The sequence below is a fragment of the Aythya fuligula genome, chromosome 5 (assembly GCF_009819795.1).
Source record: "Aythya fuligula isolate bAytFul2 chromosome 5, bAytFul2.pri, whole genome shotgun sequence".
Taxonomy (NCBI): domain Eukaryota; kingdom Metazoa; phylum Chordata; class Aves; order Anseriformes; family Anatidae; genus Aythya; species Aythya fuligula.
In genome coordinates this window covers 56,690,585-56,716,378 of record NC_045563.1, presented here as the reverse complement: position 1 = coordinate 56,716,378, position 25,794 = coordinate 56,690,585, and the positions used below count along the sequence as shown (strand labels likewise).

Below are 25,794 nucleotides of genomic sequence, written 5' to 3'. Positions count from 1 at the left end.
GTAGTAAAAAAGTAAAAATCAAAGAGGGTACCTCTGGCAACACATGGCAGCTAACTTAAGAAGGTGAAAGCCAAGATCCGTTTGAGGAATAATAATACGTTTTGTTTAAAGGTAAAAAAAGTAAAATATGCTAAAAAGATCATCTGATATTAACTGTTTCTGGTGAGTCACTGAAAGACTGCAGAAAAGGGAACAGTCTCATTCATTCTTTCTCACCACCAGTTTGATCACCATTTACAGACATAAAAAGGAAAAACTTCCAGAATTGTCGTAACTTCAATGATACTCCTAGAGCTTACCATACCTCCATTCTAGACAATTCTATAAATTATATTTAATGTAACATAATAGATGTCAGCAGATTACAAGTTTTGCCATTAAATCCAAGTAGGGTACCATGTTTAGTTTTGTTCTAGCTGAAGTTTAAATATTATACATAGTGAGCTGTTTGTGCTGGACTACCAAAATAGTTTCCTAGAGTTTTGCAGTTTGTAAGAACCCTTCTTAGAAGACACTTTTAAGGAAATGAAAATTTTGAAGTTTCATACTAAAACTCACTACCGTTGAAATTGTCTTATCACTACAGCTTTATGATGTGAAAGACAGTAGCCAGTGACTAATAGGAAAAAGTAAGGTGAAAATGACAATAACATACTTGCAGATGTCCAAAGACGTTCATTTAGAAAAGGTACGTTCAGCTCTTTGCTGCCTTTAAAGCTCAAGAGAACAGGGAATACTCGATCTGCCCCAAAAACTGCAAGACCTGTGGTCAAGTATGTGTGAAGAATACCAACAGACTGAGAAGGCTAAAACAGAGTTTAGTAAGCTTAAGAGGGAAATTACTGGTGTGTGGATTTACTGCAACAGACTTTTCATTGAAAAGTGAGGTAGATCAGTAAAAACTAATTTGTACAATGTGTTTCCAAGAAAGGACTACCAAAGGGACTTTGTAGAAACAAGATCTAAAGCAGTAAAAGGAGACGCAATGCTAAGTGGAACTACTATTGTTTAAATCTCTGACAAACAAATTCCACAAAGATGTCAGTCGACAGGAATATTCAGTAGGAGGGTACTATCTTGATCTCACTTGTGACTCACTCTTAAAGTAACATTTACCTTCTTAGCAACCCCTGTAACTAAAATGAAAAACCAATTCACTGATTGAAAGCATAGGGAAAATGTTATCTTTCTAACTGGATTGGCAACTCCTTGCCTTAGGACATTACAAGAACTAAAGGCCCAAATCAACTTCTCATAACAGAGAATATAACTATGTTAAAACTGAGTAAAGGAAACCTTTGTGTACATAGGAGAGAAGGTAGAAAACCAAAATCCAGCATATGAACATTATGTTCCCTGTTCAAAACAGCAAAAACACATTCACAGCATTCCTAGTCATGACTTCAACTATAAAACTGAAATTGATGCAACAGTCCCAGTTCTACACCCATGTCAACATAAACTGTACCACCATTCATGCAATGAAAATCAGTCTCCATCTTGGCTTAGAATTGCTCCAACGATGCTTGCTTTAGCAAAACTCAGTTGACACACTGTGCCCTTTTGCACACTACTTATCTGCAAAATTCTACTCTTCAGAAAGAGCCGCAAATACATCATTTACTATCTTAAAAAAAAAAAAAAAAAAAAAAAAAAAAAAATTGAAGTTATGTTTTCATTTTCATTTATGCTTAAAAGGTTAGTCATATTATAAATATATCTGTTCAAGATAACACACTGGTGTTCTTATGTCTGGCATTAGTGGTTAACCACTAGCACAGGAATCTCTGCAAAGAAACATATGTACACGTGAAAAAATCCCACCTCAATAATAAGGTATTTTACGTTCATAAATATTTAAACACTCAAAAAGCCTTCAGAGACCAGTGCTCTCTAGAGTTTATAAACAGGAATAGTTTCTATTTTAAGTTCCACTTGAAAAAAAAAAAAAAGGCTTTTGTATCAACAACTAAAGTTGAATAAATAGTCCCTCCATTAGCCTTAATTCTTATTTAAGTACAAACTTACACAACTGAAAGAACCTTTACATGTAACATCACAATTTATACATTCCTTGTGTGAAAATTTCATCATAGTTCTAAAGTTTAGTGATGGGACTCGATAAGTCAGTTTGATTGTTGTATTCATTGATCTTGAAGGTCTCTTTCCCAACCTAAATAATTCTATTGTGATTTTTTTTTTAATACCTACACACTTATGGTATCTCTTATACAAAAAGAAAAGAGCAACAAGTTGATGATATAAGAACTCCTTGCTACTGTTACTAGTTAACACAACCCTCAAAAAGCACAAAAACAACCTAGAAAGATTGCTTATTTGGCCCTATTGGATAAATTCAGGCACGCAGATAACAGATTTCTATTAATTTAAACAGAAAAACATCATTCAAATCGCAAAACAATTTAGATACTTCAAAAGGTGGAGCAGAGTCTTAAAGAGCACCTCTTTATTTCTCTAAACAAGTTATCACTGCACTGCACAGACCTTTCTGCTGGATAACTACTGAATCACGGATGCCAATCAATTATTTAACTCACCTGGCCTGACTGGGGGGATAAACAATTAACAACCTCCTCCAGCATCACTGGTGTGTGTAATCTTCCAAAATGTTTGCTTTCTGTGCTTTGAGACAACTCTTCAGTTTCATGTTTCTGTACGGCTTGGTCCTTTAGCTCACAGTCTGAAAAACGTTCTGCTGAAGAATGGATCCTTCTGGGCAAAGTAGCTACCTGTACCGGATTCGTTTTTACACCGTGCAGAAACAAACATTTGTGAACTTGGCGCAGCCGCCGGGATAACATTTTGGAGTTGATCAACCTAGAAAAACAGTAGACGGTGGGAATTACTTCCAAACAAATATTTAAAAAAAGAGGCAATGCTACAAGGAACCACTCCTCTCCCCTGACACTGCCAGGACTCTAGCGGTGTCCAAACACCCCAGAGATGCCCACGTTAAGTGACTGAGCACATCCCAGCGCAACCAAAGCTGGCTTTGCTGTCACTGCTCCCAGCGAGGCACCGGCTCCACAGGAGCACTCCGGCTGCCGAGTCCAATGCGTTTGTGGTTAGAAGAGGCGCAGAGGAACCAAAGAGCAGCGCTCCCAGACGTGTTTTAGTTACTGCACGCGGTAAATAATAAAGGTATGAACCGGGACACGTTAAAAACCGTTTGAAAGTTGAGTACGGGTAACAATCAGGCTTTATTTACAACATATCTCCTGAGGTAACATACTTCACACCCTCACTTGCTGGGCGGAACACCAAACTTTGACGTGAGACCTTCTGAGGGGAGATAAAAAAAAAAAAAAAGAGAAAAAAAACACAAAGTTGCAGCCCCGTGCTTGCACCATTAACACTGTAACCGCGGGCACGGGACACAATGTGACCCTGAAGGGACGAACCGGAGCCTTGGGGCTTTACTTTAGCCTCTCTAAAAAACTGCGTGGACGGGGAGGAGCCCAGCAGGGCTCCCCTCACACCGCTTGGGGCTGACAGAGCCCCCCCAGGGCGTCCCCCTCTCGGCTGCCCCCCTGCAGCCAGGACCCCCCCCTCCCCTCCCCTCCCGCGCGCGCGCGCGCCCGTGGGGAGGAGCCGGGCCCGGCCCCGCGCGCAGCGCGCGCCCCCGCCACGCGCTTACCGTTGTCGCCGTCGCCCCGCTGGCGTCACGGCGGCGGCGGCCAATCAGCAGGCGGGGGGGCGCGGGCCGCTCGGGTTTGAATTCGGTCGGCCGGGCAGGGCGGCCGTTGGCGCGGGGCGGAGGTGAGGGGAGGCGAGGGGCGGCCGGCGGGGGACGGGGCGGGCGGGGTGGGGGGAGGCCGCGCTGCCGGGCCGCGGCTGGCTCCGGGCGGTCTCGCCTCGGCCCCGTGTGCGCGTTTCCCCTTTAACCGGTTTGTCGGTTGCAGGAAAGGTCCCGCTGAGGAGGCCTGGAAGGGAAAGGAAGGGCCGGCCAACCGGGATGTCTGCTGCGAGGGAGGACGATGTCTGCAGCCACGTCAAGGTGGTGGTCCGCGTCCGCCCCGAGTCGCAGAAGGAAAAAGAGGGCAACTTCAGCAAGGTTGTGCACGTCGTCGACCAGCACATCCTGGTCTTCGATCCCAAGGAGGAAGAAGTGGGCTTCTTTCACAGGAAGAAGCTGGTCCACAGGGATATTAACAAGAGGGTGAAGAAAGACCTGAAATTCGTGTTCGACGCTGTTTTTGCGGAAAGCTCGTCCCAGGTGGAAGTCTTTGAGCATACAACTAAAAGCGTCCTTGATGGCTTCCTAAATGGCTATAACTGTACAGGTAACTTTGCTATTTATTGCTTTCAATTCAAAAAATGCACTGTCTTCCTTAAAGATTCTACCATTGTATCTATTTACCGTTGTATCTATCTGCTGCAGAGGCCTTAAAAAGACTGACATTTAAATAAAGTATTTTGTTTTAATTAGTAGATGAGAGAGGTTGACCCTGCTTATGGAATTTAAGATACCTACACTCTCTTTTGAAAGAGTCTTCTTGTTAGGGTTATAACAGACTTCAGAACTAGATCTGAAGTACATGTGCTTACAAGAGGACTCTCCAGGAAAGAGTTATTCAACCATAAATTGTTTAATTGTTTTACTGAGTATGTTCATCTCTTTTATGAACTTCTCTCATCAAGAGTTTGTCTTCTTAATTGGTAAATAAAATATTGCAAGGGAAACACAATAGGTACCTGCAGTAAGTTCATGGCTTAGTGTCAAGACAGTAAAGAATTTATTCGTCATTTAAGTTGCCTGTGATAGAACTTTGAACTGAAAATGAAAAAACAAACGACATTGGAATAGTTTTCTGATGACTATAGAATCATTAAGGTTGGAAAGGACATCCAAGATCATCTGGTCCAACCATTCTCCTACCACCAGTATGACAGCTGTAAAAGGCAAAGCCCAAGTGAGAGATTGGGTTTATGAAAACAGCTGTACAATGTCATAGATACGTGAATTTTCACTTGGAGTTCATGTTCCTGATTGGCTTGACTTATTGGTACAAAGTCTGTGTTTTTCTCTTAAAATTCAGTGCTTGCGTATGGTGCAACAGGAGCTGGGAAGACTCACACGATGCTAGGTTCTCCTGAAGATCCTGGAGTTATGTATTTAACCATGATGGCACTTTATAATTGCATGGACCAAATAAAAGAAGATAAAATATGCAATGTTGCTGTGTCTTATTTAGAGGTAAGCCAGTTCCTGGATTTGGTATGTTGCATTTAATAGGGTGTATTTTTGTAAATAAGACTTTTTTTCTTATTCCCCTACTGCCTTCACCCTTCTTATAAACCATTCTGGAACTTCACAAAATCTGTCCCTGATAGGCCTGGAACTGAACTGCGGTCTGCACATTAGATATCATTTATAGGTACCTGTTACTGTCTTACAGAAGCCTTGCCAAAAAGGCTAATCTCTTCTAGCACACTAATTAAACCCTAATGATTCCTGTCTCGCTGATAAGTTGAGTTGCTTTGAGCTTCTGTTAACGTGTACAAAGAAAATCTTGTCAGGGCTATATTTCAGGACTTAAAGATAAAATCTTATAGACGCTGTAACTGTGCAAGTAAATAATATCTAATACTTTTTCAATAATGTTAATTTCTGTAAAGATTTCAGGTCAGTTTTACTGTATCCCGTATGAATAAAGTTTTTCAATTAGACCTGCTATGCCACTACTTAGCTTTCTACAAATATTCCTGTTGTTCTTTGCTGTCAAATTTTTTTTTTCCTGTCTCCATCTTTTTTTGCATCACGGTTCTGTTTTTACAAGCACCTGTCTTGGCACTGCTATAAAGCAGCAGTAGCAAAATTATTCCTATATTTTAGCTCCTACAAAGTCATAGTGGAGGAATAGTTAGTAATGGGGGGGAGGGGGAGGGAAGGTGGGAAAAAATGTGCTATTTCAAGTGCTTCCACAGACTAAGAATTAAAGCAATTAAGTGCTTTAACAGAACTATTTTTGGATTAAGTCTCACTGAAGTGTATATATTATGAAGTGTAGTAGGTGATAATCAACACTTTATATTCACACTTGGTGCAAAAGTGTTTTTTGTAAGAACAAACTTCTTTTGTTCTTTTGCAAATAAAAACTAAAGATTATTTACTAAGGAGGAGTCCCACTTCAGTGGCTGAAAAAATTCATGGGAATTGAATAAACAGAATATTCCAAGCTCAATGCAGGAAAGGTGTTTAACGGTAATTCTAAAGAATTAATGTTACTTGATCTTGAAGACGTATTAAAAATATGATTTCTGTTCCAACTTAATCCTGGCAATTAGAGCAGGAGTTTTTAAAATACTTTAAATTCCTTTCTAAAGGTCTACAATGAACAAATCCGCGATCTCCTGGTGAACTCAGGACCTCTAGCTGTTCGTGAAGATACCCAGAAAGGGGTGGTAGTTCAAGGGCTAACGTTACATCAGGTATGTAAATAGGTATTGAAATTCTGGAAGCCCCATAATATGTGAGGTGAAATAATGAAGTTGTTATTGTGGATTGAAAGCTGTATGAAATTTAGCAACTTTCTTGTGTTTTATTTTTTCTGTGGCAATAATCACTAGTAACTTTGCCTGCAAGCCTAATAAATGAATTATTCAAAATCATGTTGTTAAAAAGCCACTTGGATCAATTTCTTGGATAGAAAATGATAAAACATTTTTCAAAATCATGGCTTTATCAAACAGGCACTCTTGATTTGATATTTATCTTCAGCTTGTTTAATTAATACGCCTTGGTGATGTCCTTTAAGAAATACTATCTTCAGTGCTGTCTGAGTACTCAATACCTCAGAAAACCTTGTGCCTACCTCTCAGGATTTTTCTTCTTAAATAATATACATAATTCATTTCCATAAATACTTTTTTCCAGGCAAGCACAGCATTTCCTTTTTTTTTTTTTTTTTTTTTGGCAGTTAGTGACACAACTTAGTTGATCAATCTGTTAACTAGCTCTTGTAGGCTTTTCCTCTTGCAGGTGTTTAGTGCCCATTATATGTGCTGTAGCTTTCTAGATTTCGTGTGTGTAGAAAAATGATTGAAAAGCAAACAGTCACATTAGTTTGGCTCTTTCTTAGAAAGCTTTTGTGTAAAAAGCTGGAAAAAGAAAACTATGTTGCTGTTTGCAAGTACAAGAAAGATTGTAGCCTTCTTAAGACTTTTTTTGCTAAGTGTAGAGAACACTTGCTAGTTTGTTTAAATTGTTGTGTTTTATGGAAAAAAAAAGTCATTTAAATTTTTACAGCCATTAGGTACTTGCTTTTCGTGACTTACTGTTCTTAGCTGAGTATTTGAAGAGCTTCAATTCTAAAACAGGAATTTCCGAGTAACTATACCTTCAAGTATCTCTGTTGGTTTTGGTTGTCGTTCTTAGTGTTCTTTTTTAAGATGCATGTTGATATATCTTAAAATCAATACAAAATCTTGTATAGTTCAGATAAACATACTTTTCTCTTTTTCACTATGCTCTACCTTTAAAGCCTAAATCAGCAGAGGAAATCCTTCAAATGTTGGATTATGGAAATAAAAATAGAACACAGCATCCCACAGATGTAAATGCGTCCTCTTCTCGGTCCCATGCTGTATTTCAGGTGAGATGATATAGCAGATATACTCAAGTATTACTATAAGCTTTACTTACTGTCAAAACTTGAATAAAGCAGAGGCTTTTTTGAAACTGTATCAAACCTTAATTTTGACACACAGAGTTAACTGTTCTTGTTGAATTCTTATCCCATGTAAATGTTCCAGAGTGATTACATTTGAAGAAGTAAATTCAATGAAAAGCTCTCCAATTGCAATAATTCAAACTGCAGACCTTGAAAAAATACCTTTTCTCTAAAACTGTTGTTTTGAGCCTTGAATGTACTTTCCTATTATAATTTTTATACATCAAAAAGCCATCTATCCTTTTTTTGCTCAGAATTTTTTATACAGTGAATATCTTACAGAATATCACTATACATCTGACTATAAACTGAGTGTCTCAAGCAGTACTTAGCAATCCTACTTATTTTGGTTAATGGTGATTTTTCATACTACAAGTTTACTAAATGTTTCAGTCTGCATCAAATTTTAGAACAAGTGAAGTGTTTTTTATACACAAAATATTTGAGTGACATATTCTTGGGTGATCAAAATCAAATGTATATTTCGTTGAATTCTGTAGATGAGGGTTTTGCAGGTGTTCTACAAAAGTGCTAGAATTGAAGATATCTCTAAATACTGCTGTTTGCAAACCATCACCTTGTCATTTTGACTTGTCTTAAATACAAACCATTGTAGAATAAAGCTTTAGAAATGGGTCCTGTTAGCTAAAAGCTCTTGATCCTTTGATCCTCTTGCCTACTGCAAAATACACTGTCATCTATCATTTATATGTTGCTCTTCTGTGTTGCTGAATATTATAAGCAAATTTGAGATCTGGTAGTTGCATTACAGCTCAAATAGAAACTAACTGTTAGGCAGGCCCTAACCATACCTGGAGACTGAGGCAATGTGTAGTAACTATAGTCAAAAGTTTATATTTTGATGTAGAAATGGTAATGCAAATAGCTGTAAAATAAGTATTCCAGAGCTTTTGTGTCAATACTAATGAAAAAAATCTTAGTAAGAGCCAGTAAATGTTCTACATAGTTCGGAATTAATGCAGCAAAAGTCATTACCACTCTAAAAGCTTCTGTTTTCCTATATATGTTAGGCTTCTCTTTGAAATTGTCTTTTCCGTTAATTTTCTGAGGTCTTGCCTGTGGTCATAAATTTAAGGCAATGACTTCTCACCAAATTTAGGTCAATAGCTGCATGGCACACCTGCGTGTGCCATCTTTAATAAGGCACAAAGTGCAGTGCCACAGAAAGATCAGAGCATGAACTGCTGATTTGTCTCTTTGCTTTGGGCTGAAGTGTCTTGCCTCTCTCACCTTCACTTGGCAGCACACAGTTGATAGTTGTATCTGGCAGGCTTTGGATTCTTCTCAGTTTGTTTCTAAAAATAGCAGGCAATTAAATAAAGTAGATGTTGCGGCTTAGTTGTATTTTAACAAGAAGGCAAGCAATTAGGTGAATAGGGATTGTTGGAGAATTCATCTTCTCCAGCCTACATTCTGTTTACTCTGGCAAATAGATCTCAGTGTAGATGTATTTACTTGTTAGCAAAATCTGCTTATTCACCAAATAAAACAAGCTATATTGACAGAATTAGTGTATTTGTATTTTGCCACAACTTTGTTTGAATGTATGACCAAAAAAAATGCATTGGTATGCTTAAGCAGACTTTTTTTAATTTCATTATTACAAACTAATTCTGGCTTAGAGAGCAAATATGAAGAAAATATATATGCTTGCAGATGAATTGATCGTTTACTAGTTGGTAGGTAATAAGTCAAAACACAACAATCTTTGTTTTGATTATATCTAGATATTGTATGAACAGCAAATATTTCAGTGTATGTATACATAAAAAATATTTAGCAAGTGGCTTGTTCGTAATACATTGAACAAAAGTGGTGTGTTCATTGATTTTTTTTTTTTTATTTTTTTGTAATACCACTCAGAAGTTCTGAAGTAGCTTCCATTTCTTGTGTATAATAAATACACTATAAACTGGTGTGGTACACCAGAAAACAAATAATTCTTCAAATGTTTACAAAATACTGTTAAAGCATCTGACTTGAAAAAGCAAAAAGAAACACAGGTCTTCGCAGGTTCAAACTCTGTCATGAGGTAAAAGGGGTTTCATCATAAAAAATTGGTATCGCCATGTACTTAGCATTCATCCTGATGCACAGTTCATTCACAAAAACATTCAGACTGATTTTGTTCAAGGCTGGCACCAACAGATTAGTGTAGCTAGCAGAAACTTTCTTTGGTGTTCATTGCTGTATTTCTCATCCAATTAATTATTGTAATGAGATAATGCTTGTTTTGTTTATTCTGCCTTTTGAGATAGTCTAGCTGTCAACAAAGGTATTTAATTGTTTTCTCTTAAATGTTCCTTTCTGTCAAGTGATTAAGTTATTGCTCGAAGTCATGATTTCTTTTGTTAGGTAATTGTATCCTAAATGTATGAGTTATATAAATATCTACTAATGTGAGTCTTCAAAGTAAAAAATAAGCTGGTGCAGCCTTTGAGTACAGCTCACTTAACAAGGAATGGGGTGCCTTTAAAAAATGAACACCTTTCAGAGTTGAAAGCATATTAGTGTGGTATACAAAGTGACGAAGAATAAAGCTGTTTTAGTTACCTAATTAATTTGAAGCTCACCAATCTGCCACTGTTGTAAGGCCACAGCCAGTCATTTGCTTATTCCCCCACAGTGGAATATAGGAGAGAATCAGAAGGGCAAAGGCAAAAAAGAAAGGGCAGGCCACCTTGTGGTTTGAGATAAAGTCATTTAGGTAACAAATGCAAAAAAGCAAAGTAAAAGCAGTCAGGTTCCACCAACAGACTGCTGTCCAAGTAGAATCATAGAATCATAGAATCATAGAATATCCTGAGTTGGAAGGGACCCTTAAGGATCATCAAGTCCAACTCTCGACACCGCACAGGTCTACCCAAAAGTTCAGACCATGTGCCTAAGTTCACAGTCCAATCTCTTCTTAAATTCAGACAGGAATTTAAGTACTCCTAAAGCACTGACTATTTTGGAGAAACACACTATTTCATCACTGAGAGTGACATTGTATGGCATGGAATATCTTGCCGGTTGCTTCAGGTTGGCTGTTCTGGCTATGTTCCTTTCCAGGTTCTTGAACACCCCAAACCAACTAGCAGGGCTGTGCAGATAGAGAAGGCCTTGCTTTTGCTGAACAAAACATTGGTGTTAACCATTGGTGTGTTAGCAACACGGTTACAGTTGATCAGCTTTCCCAGATTTGAAAGAAAACAATGTGTGGTCTGCTGTGAAGAAAATTAACTATGTCCCAGCCAAACCCAGTGCAACCACACTCAGCTTCTTTTTCTTACTAGTACCTGAAGCAGATGAATGCAAGGTTAGTCTTAGAAATAGTTTTGCTATGTTCTGTTAGGCCAAACTGCCAGTCGCTGAGTACAGAAAGGTTTAACTTATGTTCTTAAAAGTATTTCAGAGGCTGTTTCTGAAGACAGCTGTTGGATTGTAAAACTAACTTACTGCTTAGAGTAATAAGACTGGTTAGTGGTTACTTCTTAATTTGATTTTTTTTTTTTCCCTTGTAGATTTATCTAAGGCAGCAAGACAAAACAGCTAGTATTAGTCAAAACGTTCGCATTGCCAAAATGTCCCTCATTGACCTGGCAGGATCTGAACGTGCCAGTGCTACAAAAGCCAAGGGGGCTCGCTTTAGAGAAGGAGCAAATATTAACCGCTCCCTTCTAGCTCTTGGAAATGTCATTAACGCCTTGGCTGATCCAAAGGTATGTACCAATATCCTGTGCAGTCTTCACCTCCCAGTGTTTTGAAAACCCTTAATGCTTACTATGTTTAAAAACGTGACTCTTTGTGGTATCTTCTTTGACTCCTACTGTATCTTCAGAGTTTCTTAGTAGGATATCCTCATGAAATATATCAGGAAATGTACATGTAAGGTATATATTAGTCTTTCTACTTGTAAGAATCTGTGTAGTTGGGGGGTGGGGAGGTTACATATTTTAAGACACAGAAGTGTCTTAAAATACCTAGTTGCTGAATCATCTGATGCAACTTAACTTGTTCCAGTAGTTCCAATGCCAACAGTAACTTCCACTTGAAAGAGAAGCAATATGTTCTAAGTATCCTTATGCATTTCCCTTCTGCTGATAGTGATGGTTGGAACAAGCATACTTTTAATTAATGGATAATTGATAAGTCAGAAGCTTACTTACGTGTAGTAAACTACAGGGAGATTTTTCATGGATAAGAATATGGGAAAATGTCTTGGTTGCTTACACTCAGAACAGCAATACTAAGGCTTTACATAAATTTGGATTCTGTGGATTCTGAGGCTGTAGTGCTGTGAATAGGTACTTCAGTATTTTATAATCTGGTCTAGCAAAATTCTTCAGTTTATCAATTTGTTTAAAGAATATTTAACATCTTAAGATAACTCAAGATTATGCATTGCTCAATTATGAAAATAGAAACCTTCTAAAGCCTGAAATCCAGGGAAGCTGTCCTTGAATATTAGGGATTATTTGGTTGATATTTCTCACTTGATCATTTCCCTTCAAGATTTCCTTGTGGATTTTCAACTTTATCTTCTGGATAGCTGAATGAAGAAAGCCCTGATGGGAAAGCATTCTCAAAAACAGTTTCCTTAAGATAGTTGAACATACCTGCTTTCCTTACCCACATTTTCCAAAATCTAGTATGTGTAGAGAAGCTTGCATAAGTAAATCCTGGAAAAGACAGATTTTCCAGAGGCTTATGCTTCTAGTTTTAGGGCAATCTGCTGTGTTGGTGAAATTTAGCAGTATGTTGTGATAACTAAAAGTTTGTTTCATGCAGTGTTTTTTGCTCTCTTACTGGCAATTAAAACATAAGATCTCTTTGGTTTCTTGTTTAAATTCTCTTACCTCTTAATTCTTTCTGTTATGTAAAACACAATCACATGATAATATGAATTAATGAGTAGCTTCCTAAGCAATTCTTCAACATACTGCTAATTCATTTGAGAATTGACTTTGTAAACTTGGCAGAAGGGAGGTATGTTTTGTGTATGGGTGTCAACCTCTTTAACTTCCAATTTCCAACTTTTAACATAAAATAATCAGAAGTATCCTTTTTTTTTGGGGGGGGGGGGGATGGAAGGAACACCTGAGACTTTGGCAAATGTATTTTTGGGAAAACTTCCTTCTTTTTCCTCACCTCTATTTATAATTGAACACTTTGACTTAATGTGCATAGTACTGTCAGCAGCATGAGAAATGAAAAAACTGAAATGTTGATACATAGCTGTCACATGTTTCTACCGAGACGCATACATGTGCCAGGAAGAGGCTTCATAGACATGCTTGCTTTCCTGTTGCTCCAGTACTCACTTCTGTCATTCTGTATACTTGGATTACTGTAAGCAGTTTCTCCTATTTGTTTTAGGATTGGTTCACTACAGTATATTTTAATACTGCTGCTAATGTTCTTACCTGTCAGTTAAAGTATGCCTTTCTTTCCAGTATTCTCATCCTTGTATACTTCTGTACTTTTTTGTACCTTGCCTAGTTTTTCCTTGTATTAGGGAGAGCCTTGAATTCTCTTTACTTATTCTGTAGAACATGCTATGTTCTTTTCATCTTCATTTTCCCTCTTAGTTGCTTCTGGTTATAAACTGCCTTGCAGCGTGAGTCCACGCTGAATCTTTATATTTCCTTTTGTCTCCCTAAATTTCCTGTTTTCAACAAAACTTTTTGAAGTGTCCTTATTGTAATATCCTTTTGGGCAGGATCTGGGAAGTACAAGTCATTATTTTAAGCAGAAGAAAAGCAACATGCAAATAAAAAATATGCAGAATGTTACCTGTTCAGTACAAATAAATATTTAGTACAAAAAATTATAGGCATTCAAAATATTTAAAGGTAGCAATAAGGTTATCTTAGCAGAATTAAAATGAAAATGGTTAAGGGGGATGCTCACGGAAGTTATTTTACTGGTTGCAGTTGCTTTCCATTTTGGTCATTCAAGCCAAGGAAAAAAAAGAATTGGAGGGTGTGTGTTACTGCTGGGGCTAGGGAACAAATCTGCTGTCTAGCCAACTGGACAGGAATCTTCCAGATAAACTGCCTTCATTTCTTCCTCAAAATGCAATCCTTTATCGAAATTTTGATGTATGTACAGGAAAGCTTTCTTTGCTATTGTGGAATGGTTTCCAAAGTTATGGGTCATACTGTACACCAAGATCTAAGTTAATAGAGGGTTTCAAGAGAACTTGTTCTGTTGTCTGCTGGATTAGTTAAATGTGAGAGCTACTAGCAGAGGTATGAAGACCAGAGTAGGATGTCCCTTTAGGTGATAGTGAGTTGTTAAATCAACTTAAACTTCCTCAACAGTACAGTCCAGTCAAAGGGGTAGTCCTCTCAGGTCTTCCTGCCTTCAGATAGTTCTTAACACTTCCTTGCTGGCGTTAGCAGTCATGAAGCCACACAATTAAATTAGGAAATGACGTTTTCATTTTGGGTTCTGTTTGTTGGCGTTTGTTTTGAAGGGGTGGAGGCGGTACTCACTGTAGATTTGATTTTTGTGTTCTTCTACCTGCTTTGTTCATGGTAGTGAATTAGACTCTCTTGATCTGGATCACCAGCTCAAGGGAAAGAGTGGGAATAATTGTGTGGGAGGATGACAAAACATCATGAACTTTTACTAAACTCAAGTTCAGTGTTTACAGCTTACACCCCTTGGTCAGCTAGCAATTTCTACTCTCAAATATGCCAGGGAAAATGATCAAAGCTTTTATTTCCCTTATTGCTGCCAGGAAAAGCTGAAGGTTCTCCTCGCTACCCTGTTGGAGTGGGAGGAAGAATTTAGGGCCTGTACCGATGGCATGTTGACTTAGTTGATGTAGGTGGCTGCTCCTTACCAACCTTCACTGTGAGATGGTTATTCTGTAAATGTGACTTCAAAAAAAAAAAAAAAAAAGCCTTATAAGGCAAACTTTGGGTTGCCTGGAGATGTTGTAGATTCTCTATCCTTGTAGATAATCAAAACCTAACTGGGCATAGACCTTGGTAGCTTGCTCTAGCTGATCCTGCTTTGAGCAGCAGGGTCTTGAAAGATCATTCCAACCTCAATCATTGTGAAATGAAATTACGTGAACTGAAAATAGTTTTGCATAGCCTTCTAGCGTAGCCTACCTTTTCTGTTGGTTTCTTACATCACAGAAACTGTTATGGATCCAGATACTAGAAAGTAACCTGGCTAATACTTGTGTTATAAAGGTATTAAACAGTTTCAACAGGAGATTACACTCAAACAATCCACTTGAAAGGTAATTTCGAAGAAGATGACTTATGTAAAAGGAAAGTTCCAAGGCTGTTTGTTGTATTTAATGGTGTTGATGACATTGTAAACAAACATTCGAACAGATGGATATGTAAAATACAATTGTTTAATCCATAAAAAATCATTTCTTTCTAGAGCAAAAAACAGCATATTCCTTATCGAAACAGCAAGCTCACACGTTTATTGAAAGATTCCCTTGGAGGAAATTGCCGAACGATAATGATAGCTGCTGTTAGTCCATCTTCTATGTTCTATGATGATACTTATAATACTCTTAAGTATGCAAACCGAGCAAAGGATATTAAATCTTCCGTGAGTATATTGATATTTATTGATCCTATGTCAAAGTATTATGTATTCTTGAGGGAGGGAGAGTTATTTCTTTCAAAAAGTAATTTTAATTGACTTAATTTTTGTCTCAAAATTTTGTTGTGTTAGGTTGTTGCTGCAGTCTACTCCTCATTATCTGGGTGTTCATTACTGAGGCAGCTGCTAGTTTGCGAGATCTTGTCTTGTGAGCCTCAAACCTAAAAATAATAGTCATATGGTAAAGTTGACAGCCAATTTCAGTATAGTACTATTATGTTCTTGAAGAACTGTAAAGCACATGCAAGATGTGCTAGCAGTTGTACAAGAGCAAGTCCAGTTTTGCCACAACTAGAATTCAGCTGGAGCTAAGAAGCTCAATGAGATAGTATTGATAAATGAAAAGCTGCTGCAGCATCATGTCTTCTGGTCTGTAGTACCACAGACAACACTTCTGGTCTATATGTTTTGTCTTTTTTCATAATCCCTTGTATGGTAACACCTGAATTTGCTTTACATAATATAGTCTTGACTGCAGTTTCCATCTATTTCATCTCTTCTCCGGTTTGTTGCCTAATAACATAAAGGTAACTTGTATAATGAAATTCACAAGGCATGTATGAAATGATAAAACTAGTCTAAATAAATGCAAAATGTGCTTGCATCTGTAAATGTAATTATTACTGCTGTTCTGAGGGAAATTGCTGCCACGGGTATGCAGCCAATTACTACAAAAGCTAAGAGGCTCATAGTTCTCCTGAGCAAGTCAGGAATGTTTTCATCCCTTTTCTCATAGTATACTACAAATATAATTATGTAGCGTTTAAACGTAATGTATTTGTTTTACAGGGAAGCATGAAGGCACCTTCATAAATTCTAATTCTTTCCTTTCTTTAACAGTTGAAGAGCAACATTGTTAGTTTTGACAGCCACATAAGCCAATACGTTAAAATTTGCAATGAACAGAAGAAAGAGGTATGTCAAAAATTATTGTTAAAAGGTTGAAATACTAATTATTATGAGTTAGAATTTAAAAAAAAAAAAAAGTCATGGTTTTAAACCTATAAGGTAAGTATTGTCCTAATGTTCCCGTTTAGGCTTTTGAGGTAAGGGATGTTCTATTTTTCAAAAAGAATAAAACTTAATGCTATTTATAAAGTGTTTCAAGATAAATGTGTAGAAAGATGGTCTTAAAATCAGAAAAATTCTAACTAAGAGGTACCTTTTTGTTTAAGATCATAATGTTGAAAGAGAAACTGAGAGCATATGAAGAAAGGAAAGCAAGTGTTCTTGAAAATTCCAATGCTGCAGTACTTTCAAACCATCAGCAAGAGGAAATAAAAAGGTAAACTGATCGCATTAAGATCACTTTAAAACTGGAGTTGGCATGACTTATAGAACTATTTGTAGAATAAATGTTTGTCTTAAGTCTTAGCCTATTTTGAGTCAATACTTAGCAGTATTACCATGGAACGATTTTAAGTTATCTTGAGCTCCGATCTAATTTCTGCTGTTTTTCTTGCATTTTTGGAAAGACCCTCATCTGAAAGTACTATCTTTCTAAAAGAGAGCTAGTAAAAACTGAATTGTGTACGTATGCACATATGGTTGTGTCCTACTAGAGATAATTTAGTGTTCGGGAAAGTTTTGGTAGCAAAAATATTAACGGTGATTCTTGTCTGTATCTGTGGGAGATTTGCATATCCTTAAATTCAGAGTACTTGAAAAAATTTGTTAGAGCATAGTAAGCAGTAGAACTGCATGATGAGGATTTTATTGTTAAGCCTAACAAAATTATAATTATTTCGTCAAGTAATGACATCATATCAATTTGGGGCAGTGTAAGAAGGGACAGAAGTCAATTTTCTTCCATGTGTCAGACTTGGTTTCCTAGCAGTTCTCTTCTGGGCAAAAGGCTTTCTAACTGAGGTTAGTACTACACGCACTCCAAGGTGTCAAACCTCTCATTCAGGTTATGAAAACTACATTCTCAAAGAGTTCCTTTCAAAGTTTCAAAGTCAGGTTGATGCTTCTGACAGTTTTTCTGCATATTTCTGTGTAGTATGAGTCTTTAAGGTTAATTTAATTTCTGGCTATTTGAGCTTTATTTCATCCTATGTGAGATGAGAAATAGTTGAGGGCAAGGTCTCGACAACGTTTCTTGAATGTTCTGGATATGTTCCATGCCAAGATATGTTAATAAGTGGATATTTCAAAACATTACAAAAATCACAGAGACACATGCAAGAAATTGGCAATAAAGTGGATTTGTACACTCTTTTCCTCACAAGGATCTTTTCACGTTGGTCCTACTCAGAGTGTGAATGATCAGTTGATTACCCCACATTGATTTACAGGTTCTGACAGTATTCTGCTACTTTCTCCCTTCTGTTTGGCACAGAGTAGAAAGACTTACTGCAGCTTAGTGTTTCAGTATGTCTTTCTATGACTTCTGCTTCCAGTGTGATCTGGACAAGATGAACTAATTAGTTGCTTCTCCAAACCCAGATGTCTTTCCCACTCCACCTGGGTAGAGCTTGGAGATTTGTTGTCTGCCAGACCTTCAAGTCTTGAGCCTGTTGAGGTAGGCAATGCACACTGGTTTTGGAGCTGCCACCTACAGGCCTGTGAGCTCTCCAAAACTAGGTAGTCCAGAGATGTACTCTTATCCTGGATGTTCTTACAGGATCATTCTGTGATTTTGAAGTGAAGAAGGGGAAAGATAATTCCATGAAAATTAGGATTATTGAGAAAGTGAATCCAGGTCAAGGCAGGAGCTTTGCAAAGGCTTCTGTACCTGATACTCCATCTGGGACACAAAGAGTTTATTGACTGGTAATAGTTCGTAACAATGACAGAGTATGGATTGTGAGCCTATTCTGCAGCCTCTCTTAAATTATGCCTAGGATTTTACTGTGATGGAAGTAGAGGATTTAACATCACTTCTCAATTACTGTGTTTCCCAAGCAGATGGGAGCAACCATGTTTCTATGGATACTATAGAGGGGGAAAAAAATTCTCCAGCCACTTGTGCAAGTATTTACTCACAGCATGAATGCTTGTATCGATGGTGAAAGTGTAGGGTAAGAACTCTGTAATTCTCTGCACCAAGAGTATTTTAGTCCTTAAAGAAATAAACATTCATGCAGTGAATTTTAACATGCGTGTGTTAGTACAGATCTTTTATGCCAATACAATAGACACTTTGGGGCAAAACTGTTAGTTTCCTGAAACTACAGAGAAGAATGATTTATTTTTTTTGAATGCAAGCAATAAAATAACAGAATAAAACACCTGGTGTTATTCAGACATTTTATTATGACATAAATTGCTACTTCTGAAACACATTGGCAAGAAGTATATGGCAAGAATGTATCTTCAACTTGCTTTCTACTCGAGTCTGTGCTGTTTTATGGTATTTCATACTAAACGCTACATAACAATCTCAAATTTTGCACATCTTGAGAACATATGCATGTCAAGTGGTGCCTTCTTATGTAAGAATTCTTACAGTGTCATTTCTGAGGCATATGATATCTTTTTGGACTACTCTGGACTGTACTGTCAGTATTCAGGAGTAAAGCAAAAAAGTACCACTGCTGAAACTAACATTACAATATGGTAATGGTTCTAGGCTTTCTCCTTATGCTTGTTACTCTCACTTAAATTGAAATAAGAAGATTTAAAGATCTTAAAATAAATAAGAAATAAGCAGATTTTGAGACCATTTAAACATCAGCCTTAAACATCAGTCTCTTTGGAATATCTAACTACCATCTATCACTTTTCCCGCTATTAGCCTAGTGAATGTTAAAATATGATGCATGTTCTGAATTTTGTTATCCTTTTGTGACTAAAATTGTACAGTGGAGCTCGAGGAAAAACTGAGCAAATGAAGATCCTGTGTGTTGTTGTGTTTTTTTTTTTTTGAGGGAGAGTAGGTTTTTGTTTTTTTGTTTTTTTTTTTTTTTGAAGGGGATCGTAGGTGTCTATGGCAACAGTAGTCTAATAAATCACTACACAAAGTAGAGAACGCAGCTTTTTTTGTATCTTTTGGAGGTAGAGCTAATACTTGTGTGAAGAGGTTGGAGAAGTCTTTGTTTTGAAGCTCAGTGTTGTCTTCATAAATAAAAGGTTTATTTTTAGTGACCCCCTTATACATGTCACAGGGTGTTTCTAGTTGGAGTATATGAAACATTTAGTGAAGCACAAACTCTTTAGTGGTATAACAAACTTTGATTTGTCTTTATTTTCTTTATTTTATTAGCTAGGACTTGCAACTTAACATCCAACGTAGAGGATGGTCTGCAAAAGAGTCTAAGCAGCTAATTGGATATTCTTCATAGTGATATTTTGCTTTTAACAGATACCAAGAAATCCTTAAAAATGTGTTTGCAAACCGTGAAGAAATCAGAAAAGAACACCTAAAGCTGGAAATGCAACTGAAAGTAAACGCACTGAAAACACATTACGAGAAACAATATCATGAACAAATCCAACTAATGTGCTCTGAAGAAAGAGTTGAAAAGGTGAGTTGTTTGCATCTTTGGTTTTGCTATACTAATATATGGATTTTGCTGAAGTATTTATGTAACTTAGTGCTTCTCTATACTATTGAAATGGGGCACATGGGCAATCACTTGGAAAAGATTTTGAACATCAATAAAGAAAGTATATTAGTGTCACGTATACCTTTTTCCTTTCCATATCACACAAAAAAGGTTGATGTGCTTTTCACTGTTAGTTGTGAAAACTTTTTCAACTTAGCTATGACAAATCTATATAAGGCTACTTAGTACCTGACTTGGGAGACTCATCATGCCTGTGTCCAAAACCAGTGTTCAAGTTAAGAAATAAGTTTTGTTGTGACTGATCCTTTCCATAAGGAAAAACAAAGCTCATGCTAAACGAGGCAGGTCCTTATTGTTAATGTTTTCAGTAGTCACCACTTTTGGCTGTCTGCTTGAGGGCATGTGAATCAAAATCATGTTTCATTGCCTTGAAAAGAATTTGGAACTAAGTACTAACTATTGCTGTTATACATGAGCATTCAATGCTGTACTTCTCAAAGAGGAAGGTATATACAGTCCCTTATTTTTTCATGTAGAATGTATGTTTTATGTAGGTATGAATTTGAGGGTGGGGCTGATTTTGCTTAATCATAGTAACAGTCTGCATTTGGCTGAAAGTGATGGTTTGCCATATGACTATTTTTTTCCATGGTGATTCACATGAAATTTGGTCCTTAGATAAATGTCAAAGTGAAAATATGTCACATTTTTTGCTTGTCATTAATGAAGATATTTCAAGTGACTAATGTGTTCTAGAACTCTACTTTCAGAGTTTCTGTGGCATAAAATGTTTGGTCTGTGCTGCATTAAGTGCTGCTTACAGTGCAGCACAGTTACGTATTTGTTAGGAGGGTTATGCCTTCACATTTAAATACAAATGTTTCTTATGAGCTGATAAAACTAGTGCTGAATGCTAGTGTGCTACACTCAAATGTTGTTGGTTTTTCCATCAGTTAGCTTATAGATGCAATGTACTAAGAGTCAAGTGTCACTGTACAGTACATGAATTATTAACAAGAGTAAGCTGCTGTAATGGTAAAACTTGATGTCCTTTTGAGACTACTTTTGTTGGAACAAATTGGATTTTAATTTGGAATCCAGTCATTTGATTATCAGAGTGACTGCTCATGTTTCCCTTGTGCCCTATAATGCTTCTGTTCTTCCATGCATTTTTACACATGTGCTGTTTTCCTAAATGCCCCTGGGCTCTCTTGCTAAAATACACTGAGGCTACAGGGGTATTTCTCAAATACTAATTTTTAAAGGACGAGTTTTACTTCTAAAGCATTTTGAAGTTTACACTTAATGGTTCGTGTTCAGTAACTAGATATAATAGTGATGATAGGCAAGTCAACACAAAGCAAGCTCTTTCTTACACTTGAAACACATCAGTTGAATACTTTATCTTAAATGGCAATTTTAGAAGAAAAAAACAATATATGAGTTGCCTTCATCTCCTTTTTTCCAAATATTCTTTTGATACAAAAAGTTGGTTAAAACTGCCTTGTAAAGTTCAGTTTTGCACCAATAATGGACGACCATTCTATTTCCCACATACATGCACCTAGTTTCAGCTTTTTTGGAACTTGGGCACTGAGTACTCAAAACACTGCTTACATACTGCTGCCTAATTCCTCTGTTGCACCTTTTGATGTTTGTTGTCATTCTCTTCCCTGCTAGGTATATGGTAGTGTTGTCCAGAAAGCCTTTGTACCAGTAGCAGAATATGCAAACAATGTCTCTCAGCACGTAAACATATAAACTTGTGCCCCTGTGTTTTAACTATTTCACTGAGTTTAAGCAGGTCTTTGCTCAGTTTTGACCTAGTTTATCTTGATGCTTTCTGCATGGGTCTTGCAATCTGTTTTCTTTCTAGTCTTTCTTTATAAAGTCATGGCAAAAACTGCTACAGTGAGAGGCTTTAAAAAAAAAAAAAAAGATTTAAAATCGCTTCTGACACTCTATTGTGATTTTAACTGTCATGAACAAGAGTATTCCTGGAAAGTAGTCAGTCTGTCCTGATTTCAATTTTTCTACTCGCTGCAGTTGTGCATGCTGAACCTAAAACTACTTGTTGAATATATCCCAGTTCTTCAGTCTGGAGAGAATTTTCTTCTCTCATGTGACTTAGGCAATTGTGAATCTGAGTAAGAGCCAAGTGTCTGGGCCAGGAGAATGTGTTTTAGAGGCTGTGCTCTGGCTCAGATACAGCTAATATGCTTAACCATTTTTTTCTCTTTCAGCTCAGTAATATAATGTCTTTTATTGATGGGAACTTATTGGAAGGGTTTATCAAGTGGTGGGATATCATAAATACCACCTTCATTCATAATACCTCTCCTGCACCATGTAAAAGCTGAAGACAAGTATGCAAAACAATGCATTTGGATTTTTCTTTCAGTCGTCTTGAAAGCTTTCCGCTGGCCTTGCTGGACAGAGGGAACTGTCCAGTGGTCATTGGCAACTTTAGTCTGGCACTCTAACTCTTCTTCTGGGCAGCTTCACTAAAGGAGCTGACCCCTTACTAAGTGACTTCACCTTCTTTGGATCCTCCATCATCTTTTTTTTTTAGACTGTCTTATCTTCTAAATGAAATTCTGCCTGGAGTCTAGTCTTGATCTTGATGTTCACACATAGTTCAGGTATCTTTACCATGCTGGTTCTGTCTTCGGCACACCAGCTGTTGAAGTAAGCATTTCAAAAAAAAAAAAAAAAAAAAATAGTTTAGGAAATGCATTCTGCATCTCCCCATATATTTTTGCTGTTTTCAACTGTATGTTCAGAAGGACATCAGAGCAACTGATGTTTTGTGCAACATGAAGTTATGTTCATATTTTTTTTGACACCTACCATGGAACCAGTTTGACCTGCTATTGTAAAGAAGTAGAACTATTCTAGTCAATGAAGTTACCACTTACAGACTTAATTTTGGAACTATATGGTTGCAGATACATAGCTGGTATAGGTGTTTAAAAAAAATTAATTGGCTTCTGTATATTCACTTTGATTTGGAGTAGCAAATGTACTTTAAATGCATTTTTTTTAACTGAAGTTTACTGAACTGCTTTTTTTTAATTGAGGTTGAACTCTGAATGCTAGCTGAGGTGGTTATTCTCTACAACTACTTCAGGTAAAGTGACCTAATTTAGAAAGTATACCAGAAGTTAAAACTGCCCTCACAAATTGGAGTGATTCTCCTCTGTTGTATTTAGGATTTAATTCATATCCAGGCTGCTTTTCTGTTTCTGTACCTTTCTGTTGACAGGTTTCAGAGAAGCATCAGAATAATTCTGATGCTCAAAGATAAAATATTTGGCAAATGGAAAACCCTTTATCTTTCAGTGGGCTTCTTTTAGATCATATTGCATTAGGAAAACAAAGCAGATAAAATTCCTTCATCATATTGATGCTTGAGTTACTAAAACTTATTTGGTTATCTTGTATCTAGAATTCTGTTTATGTGCATGTGCAGTTTTCCAGTCTCTCGGGTTTGAGATAAACATGGCCTAGAAAAGATAATGATTAAAAACTATGTATTACTCTTGAAAAGAATAATAAATGTACTCTCTATATTGTCAGGTTTTCAGGGAGAAAAAGTGTGGAAACCTTTAAACATAATTAAAGCCCATAAGGAGAATGTACTACTTAACTTGCATTAAGCAGGTCAAATATGTAACATGTTTATGTACCATGAAGTATGTATGTACATAATTGGTTTTATGTATAGAGAAGTTACACAGGATCATTTGAAAGGTGGTGCCATAAACACAGTTTTTATTTGTTTTTAGGCCACTTGTAAGCGGGATCATAGGCTTGCAAGACTTAAAACCTACTGTGCACACATGCAGAAGAAGAAAGAGGAGGAGATGGAACGCTTTGAGGAAAATTGCAATTGGCTACATCGAGTTGAAAACGAAATGCGTCTCCTGGGTCAAGATGGGAGTATTCCGAAGGTAAAATGCCTTCATTTTAAGAGCAGATCTCATGTGTTGTAGTGAACGTGTGACTTGTGCTAAGAATTTTTTTGATCTTTTTCTTCTCTCTCAATCACATTTATGACTTTAGCTTTAACGTATTCTTATGTGGTGGTTTCAAGTTCTAGTGGTAACTGGTTTGGTTCTTCTGCGCTAAAAGTACTTTGAACAAGGAATGTTTGTATGAGCAAAGTGTACAAGTACTTACAAAAATGCATGTTAAAGGTAAACAGCCCTAAAATGCATGTTAAAGGTAAACAGCCATGATAGCAGCTGTCTGAAACACTCAGCCCTACAAAGTTGATTCTGCTTCTGGCCCTGCAGTTCTATTCTAAGCTCCTGAGGCTGTCCAAGCATATGACAAGCTAACTTTTAGCCTGGGTAAAAAGAGTTGGTTTTTGACTTTTTTTAGGGTGCTAGACAGTAAGGGAGAAAGAAGTGAGAAGCTGTGTTAAGTTCTCTGCCAGGTTTTACTAAGTAGAGAGAGTCAGTTTGGTGCAGCCTCACAAGAGCACCAAAGCCGGTAGAAGTGAAGAGATAGAAGTATGTGGAAGAGAAAAGGTGAAGAAAGGCAGTGGGTTGTTCGTCCCTACATTTTGGTTTCAACTGTGAAGTACATTGGCTCAAATGGTGGTGTGCAATGAACACTTTGAGTCATATAATGGAGCATACATGTATAGACATACACATTAATGCCTGTAATTAACTTGGAAATGCTAAAATATGTTGGTACGTTAAAATAAGTGAACTTGTAAGGTATTTCAAACAAGATACTGGTGTCAGAAAGGTGACTGAATATAGTAAAGACTTGCCCCAGACAACATCACTGAAATATGGATATGCAGCAAGTACACAGGGAAAGAGGCAAGCCTGTCTTCGTTAATGCACACAATAAGAATCCAACAAGCATATATGGTTTTTTAAGGTAATTACAGTACACCCATTGATTTGTCAAAGGAAATCTTCAAAGCAATACTGATGTATGTAAATAAAAATCAAACAGTTTGTACTTAATACCATAAGAATAAATAATAATGTAGATCCATTCTATCTTTCCTTTTCAGTATAGGAACTTTAATATGATTATTTGAAGGTAAAATTTGAGTTTTTCACTTGAAAGACGATATCTAGTTGTTTATTGTTTGTTTCTTGCTATCTTCCTAAGGAACTATCTAAAGATCTTCAGTGTTGCCATTTAAACCTAGAAGCTAAGGACCTGAAAGCACAAATTGAGCATATGTTATCACTAGTGTCCCTTCAAGATCAGCATTATAAGCAGACAGAAAAGTAAGTATGGTTTCACAGCAGGTCTGGTAAAACCTGCAGTTTGACATCTGTAACCTCTGAATGCACATCTCGAGAATTTAGTTTTAGTTAGAAGCAGAATTTTTCTGAAACTTTTTTCTTTCAGCTAGCATTGTAGTGTTTTTTTTTTCCTTGTATAGAAAGATACAGAAAACAATGACTTGAAAAATCTTGGGCTCAATCCACTCTAGTTTAACAGAAGCTACAACTATTCTCCTTCACTTAGTATTTCTATTTTGTTTCTTTTTCTGTGTAGTTTTTACAAATTGTTAATAGGCTAATTGTGTCTAATATTTTCCACTTCTGTGTTGAACAGTATTCATTTTTTATTCGTTTTAATTTTCTGCATTATAGACATTAATTACTTTTACTTATATTGAAACATTTACTATTAAACTGGTGCATAGGTAGTAAGACTGAAAAAAAAAAAAAAACCTGGCAAGTAAACATCAGCTCTGTTTCCATCAGTCTCTTCAGACTGTTTGAGCCTACCTTCCAGGGTGCAAGATACGGAAGGGGAAACAATCACATAAGTTAAGTAAATATATGTATTAGTGTTATAACAATCATTACAAAATGAAACAACCATCTTTTAGTCATAGTTGGGACAAAAGGCTGTTGCCATAAACATTACAAAAACAAATACACAAACATGAAAAATTGAAA

The 25,794-nt window shown here is 36.9% G+C and overlaps 2 protein-coding genes across 2 annotated transcripts in view; one reads left to right on the top strand and one right to left on the bottom strand.

Annotated features, from left to right (window-relative positions):
* METTL15 (methyltransferase like 15) overlaps positions 1–3,247 on the bottom strand; it is a 93,637-nt gene extending 90,390 nt beyond the window's left edge. The window contains exons 1-2 of the mRNA XM_032188772.1: positions 3,230–3,247; positions 2,559–2,838 (exon numbers count right to left, since the gene is read on the bottom strand). Of these exons, the coding sequence (XP_032044663.1) occupies positions 2,559–2,838; positions 3,230–3,234 (285 nt within the window). The 5' untranslated portion in view covers positions 3,235–3,247. The remainder of the gene's footprint in view (positions 1–2,558; positions 2,839–3,229) is intronic.
* A 507-nt stretch (positions 3,248–3,754) lies between these two features.
* KIF18A (kinesin family member 18A) overlaps positions 3,755–25,794 on the top strand; it is a 34,741-nt gene continuing 12,701 nt past the window's right edge. Inside the window, exons 1-12 of the mRNA XM_032188629.1 lie at positions 3,755–3,780; positions 3,924–4,304; positions 5,061–5,218; positions 6,349–6,453; positions 7,506–7,616; positions 11,222–11,419; positions 15,108–15,284; positions 16,179–16,253; positions 16,514–16,623; positions 19,645–19,807; positions 23,638–23,802; positions 24,989–25,110. Coding sequence (XP_032044520.1) covers positions 3,977–4,304; positions 5,061–5,218; positions 6,349–6,453; positions 7,506–7,616; positions 11,222–11,419; positions 15,108–15,284; positions 16,179–16,253; positions 16,514–16,623; positions 19,645–19,807; positions 23,638–23,802; positions 24,989–25,110 — 1,712 coding nt within the window. The 5' untranslated portion in view covers positions 3,755–3,780; positions 3,924–3,976. The remainder of the gene's footprint in view (positions 3,781–3,923; positions 4,305–5,060; positions 5,219–6,348; positions 6,454–7,505; positions 7,617–11,221; positions 11,420–15,107; positions 15,285–16,178; positions 16,254–16,513; positions 16,624–19,644; positions 19,808–23,637; positions 23,803–24,988; positions 25,111–25,794) is intronic.